The 4,191-nt window shown below is 59.0% G+C and overlaps 1 protein-coding gene across 5 annotated transcripts in view; it reads left to right on the top strand.

The window, feature by feature from the left end:
• PMM1 (phosphomannomutase 1) overlaps window positions 1-4,043 on the top strand; it is a 12,743-nt gene extending 8,700 nt beyond the window's left edge. For 3 of the 5 annotated variants that reach the window (XM_011945083.1, XM_011945084.1, XM_011945082.1), the window contains exons 6-8: window positions 2,151-2,226; window positions 3,107-3,222; window positions 3,591-4,043. In XM_011945083.1, coding sequence (XP_011800473.1) covers window positions 2,151-2,226; window positions 3,107-3,222; window positions 3,591-3,713 — 315 coding nt within the window. In that variant the 3' untranslated portion in view covers window positions 3,714-4,043. Of the gene's footprint in view, window positions 1-2,150; window positions 2,227-3,106; window positions 3,229-3,590 lie in introns of all 5 variants that reach the window. The other 2 variants (XM_011945086.1, XM_011945087.1) reach the window with 2 other exon arrangements.
• Window positions 4,044-4,191: the final 148 nt, after the last annotated feature.

The raw sequence follows: 4,191 nt of genomic DNA, 5'->3' as shown, positions 1-4,191 counted from the left end.
TCTCGATCTCCTGACCTCGTGATCCGCCCGTCTCGGCCTCCCAAAGTGCTGGGATTACAGGCTTGAGCCATCGCGCCTGGCCTTTTGTATTCTTTAGTAGAGACAGGGTTTCACTGTGTTAGCCAGGATGGTTCTCGATCTCCTGACCTCGTGATCCACCTGCCTCGGCCTCCCAAAGTGCTGGGATTACAGGCATGAGCCACTGCCCTGGCCTAATTTTTGTATTTTTTAGTAAGGACAGGGTTTTGCCATGTTCAGGCTGGTCTCAAACTCTGGCTTCAAGTGATCTGTCCACCTTGGCCTCCCAAAGTGCTGGGATTACAGACGTGAGCCACTGCGCCCAGCCACGGGGACTTTTTTTGTTGGAGTAGTTACAATTGGTCATTGGCAAAGAACCACTCCCCCACACACACGTGCTGAGCAGTGATCCCTTCCTGTCCACCCAGGTTCCCAGTCCCAGCTCTACCCATTTGCCTCGTAACCTGGAAAAGCAGCTTTATTACCGTGTGCCTCAGTTTGCTTATGTGTAAGGTGGGGGTAATAGTTCCCATCCCATGGCCTGTCATGAGGACTGGATGAGGTGGCGCATGGACCACGCCTGGCATGGGGTGGGGGAGCCACACACGAACTCCCCACCCGGAGCCCTGGTCCTTCTCAGGTATTTTTGGCTCTTGTTTGCCCCCTTCTGGCACTGGAGGGGCATGAACCTTCCTGATCCGTGTGCCCTGCCCTGGCCCAGAGCTGGTGTAAATGCTTGACCCAGCTTGTCTTCCAGAACCCTGAAGTGGGGATGGGTACTTCCCTTCCGTAGATGAGGACACTGAGGCCAGAGAGTGAGTAACCAGCTCGAGGTCACAGTGCCGGTCCCTGCCAAGGCTGGCCTTGCACGTGGGGCTGTCCAGTGACCAGCCTTGTTCTCCAGAGACGGGAGGTGCAGCCAGCCTCGGCCATGGGGAAACATTTCTTCACAGCTTGGGACACTCTCAGCGGTAGCCCTGGGTCTACAGAGTGGCTGCTGGTGGGGACTCTGGCCTCCCTGGGGCCCACCTACCTGCTGGAAAGCCAGGCCAAGGCTGGCAGGGGGCTCACATCCCTTATCTCTGCTTTTCCATGAGAGGGAAGCAGGCAGGGGTCATTCATCACTTCTCCATCCTTTAGTTTGGGAAATACGCTCAGAGAGGTCGGGTGACTTGCCCATGGTCACACAGCTGAGGAGTACAGTAGCCAAGCCTGGCTACCTGCCTTCAGATCTCAGTCTGAGAGGTGTCAGGCTTTATATCTGACATCCTCCCTGGGCCAGTTCTCCAGGCTCCACGCTGCTGACCACTGCCTGCCTTTCTACCCCAGTTCTTCCCAGTTCTGACTACAGGGTCATACCAGCCACCCCACTCCTGTGCTCCAAAATCTTCAGCGCCTCTTGGTCCCCCAGGATGTGGTCAGACTTCCCAGCCTGGTCTCGAGACCATCTGTCAGCTGAATGTCCTGCTGGCTGATTTAGGTGTTTAGCTGTCCCTCAGGCTGGGTATAGCCACTCCCCTTTGTGGCCCTCTAAGATGGAGATCCTGGGGGCTGGCTGGGGAATGTCCATGTTTGCTGCTGCCAGAGTTCCTGCTCAGAGGGACGGAGCCAGCCTGGGCACTACCGAGTCCCCCAGCCCAGCCACGTCTTTCCACGGTGGGTGCTGTGCCATGCCTGGCATCCTGCTGCCCTCTCTGAATGCCCACAGCCAACTCCTCACAGCTCTCCTGCTCTCAGCTCCCACACTCATTTCTGAGTATTTGCTTTGTTGAGCTAGGCACAGCTAACAGGATCGAGCCCTGCCCTGAGGTGGACACTGATGTGGGATCCAGACTGCCCCGTCTCCTCGCCCTTCCTTCTCGTATCTCTCCTCTGAGGACCCTTTCGGAAGACCCAGCACACAGCACCATTGGCAGCCCCATCCCTTCTGGATTTGGGCCCTGGCTCTGCCACCAAGGCTAGGTGACCTTGACCAAAGCACGACCCCTCTCTGAGCCTCAGTTTCCTCATCCGCACAGTTGGGGATCCTACCCACCTAGAAGACTCAGCACGCTCACGTGGACTGTGTGCCCAGCTGGGGCCTGGCACACAGCAGGTTCTCTGAGCTGCCATCCACCCCCTCCCCTCTGCAGAAAGAGAAGATCCGGGAGAAGTTCGTGGAAGCCCTGAAAACAGAGTTTGCTGGCAAAGGGCTGAGGTTCTCCCGAGGTACGTCCACCCTGCAAAGGGCTTGGGAGGCCTGGTACAGGGCCCCTCCTCGAACCTTCCGCCCTTCCCAAGACCAGGCTGTGGTCCCTAGTAGCTTTAGGAGCCCCTCCCCCACTCAGGGCAGAGGGGGTGGCTGAGCCTGATGCAGAAAGGGGCTCAGTGTTTACCGGCCCCCAGTTTTCCCCCCCTCACACCTCAGTGGTAAATGCCCTATGCCCATCCAGTTTCTCAGGCCAAAAACCGGAGCCTCTCCCTTGAATGCTCTCCCCCGCCCCTTCCCAAGTCCAAACTCGTAGAAGTCCCAGGGCCCTGCGTCTGGAATCCCACTGGTGCTCACACCTCCACTGCCAGCAGCTTATCCCAGCCTCCCACTGACCTGACGCAGCCGGGCTCCTCTCTGCCACCTCACCCGTTCCCCAGTGGCCGGAGAGGCTGGAGCTGGAGTCATGGTGTGCCTCTGCCCAAAGCCCTCCCTAGGCTCTTCCTCCCTCTCCACGTGATGCCCAGGGCCTGCCTGTCCTCGCCCTGCCTATGCCAGCCTCCTCCCTTGCTGGGACGCTCATCTTCTTCCCTGCCTCAGGGGCTGTACTTTGTGCCTCAGGTCCCAGCTCATTGCCACCTCCTCAGAGGTCTCCCCTGACCACCCTGGCTGGATGAGCTTCCCCCACCCACTTTGTAGTCTTGTTTGTTCTCCAACCTGTGTCATAACTTCCTTGAGGATCCTAAGTCTGTCCCGTGTCCTGTTCCTGCCCCATGTCCTATTCCTGCCCCGTGTCCCAATCCGGAAGGGTTGTTGAATGAGTGAATGAACAAGCAGCCCTTCTGTTAGCCTTGTCTGCCCCTCCCATCCGGGAATAACAGCCCCCACCCCTGCCCACAGGAGGCATGATCAGCTTTGACGTCTTCCCCGAGGGCTGGGACAAGCGCTACTGCCTGGATAGCCTGGACCAGGACAGCTTCGACACCATCCACTTCTTTGGGAACGAGACCAGCCCTGTGAGTGTGGTCCACCCCAGGTTTCCCCCAGCACAGTGGACAGCGAGAAGCCAGGTCTGGTGGCTTCTCCACCACAAATCACCCAGGTCAAGGCTAGAACACGGGGCAACACCACAGACCTCTTGGCGGGGGCTCCTGGAGAACAACCATTGCTCGCCAGCCCCGTTACACATATCGGAAGGCTGGGGCCCCGGGAGGGCTGGGCACTTGTTCCACATCACACAGCAAGTCAGGGCAGGTCTGACAGGAGTGAGAAGATGGGCTTCCTGCCAGTTCTGACGGGGCAGGAGGAGGGGCAGGTCCGTAGCAGCCAACGTGGAAAGGGACTCCGCCTAAATATGCCTCCTCTGCCCGTCCTCTGTGTGCAGGGTGGGAACGACTTTGAGATCTTTGCTGACCCCCGGACTGTTGGCCACAGCGTGGTGTCTCCTCAGGACACAGTGCAGCGATGCCGGGAGATTTTCTTCCCAGAGACAGCCCATGAGGCGTGACCAGGGCCCACATCTGTACGTCGTGGCTTCTGAAGAGTTTGGCCTAGGCCTAAAGAGAGGTCCTGGTGTTGGATAGATGCCAGGGCCCCTCCTCTGGCCCGGGATGCCTGCTGCAAGGCCCATGGACAACCGTCCTTAGCCAGTCAGCTCCTAGTGGCACTGGCTCCGTCCTCCCAGAGCCTGGAGTGTTCCCCATGCTCCACCTGGTGGCCGAGGCCACAGCTGCTGCTTGTATTTCGGTACAGAACAGGTTTCTGCGCCAGGAGGAGGCGTGCACAAGTGTCGGTACGAGATCTAGCCTGCCCTGCCTGCCTGTCCTGGCTGCCTGTCTCGGACGGTGGGGTGTGGTGGCACAGGTGCCTATTCCCTGGACGGTGGGGTGTGGTGGCGTAGGCGCCTATTCCCTGGACGGTGGGGTACGGTGACATAGGTGCCTATTCCCTGGACGGTGGGGTACGGTGGCGTAGGCGCCTATTCC

Source organism: Colobus angolensis, unplaced genomic scaffold (genome assembly GCF_000951035.1).
Source record: "Colobus angolensis palliatus isolate OR3802 unplaced genomic scaffold, Cang.pa_1.0 Scaffold239, whole genome shotgun sequence".
NCBI classification, from domain to species: Eukaryota; Metazoa; Chordata; class Mammalia; order Primates; family Cercopithecidae; genus Colobus; species Colobus angolensis.
This window is presented reverse-complemented; position numbering and strand designations above follow the sequence as displayed.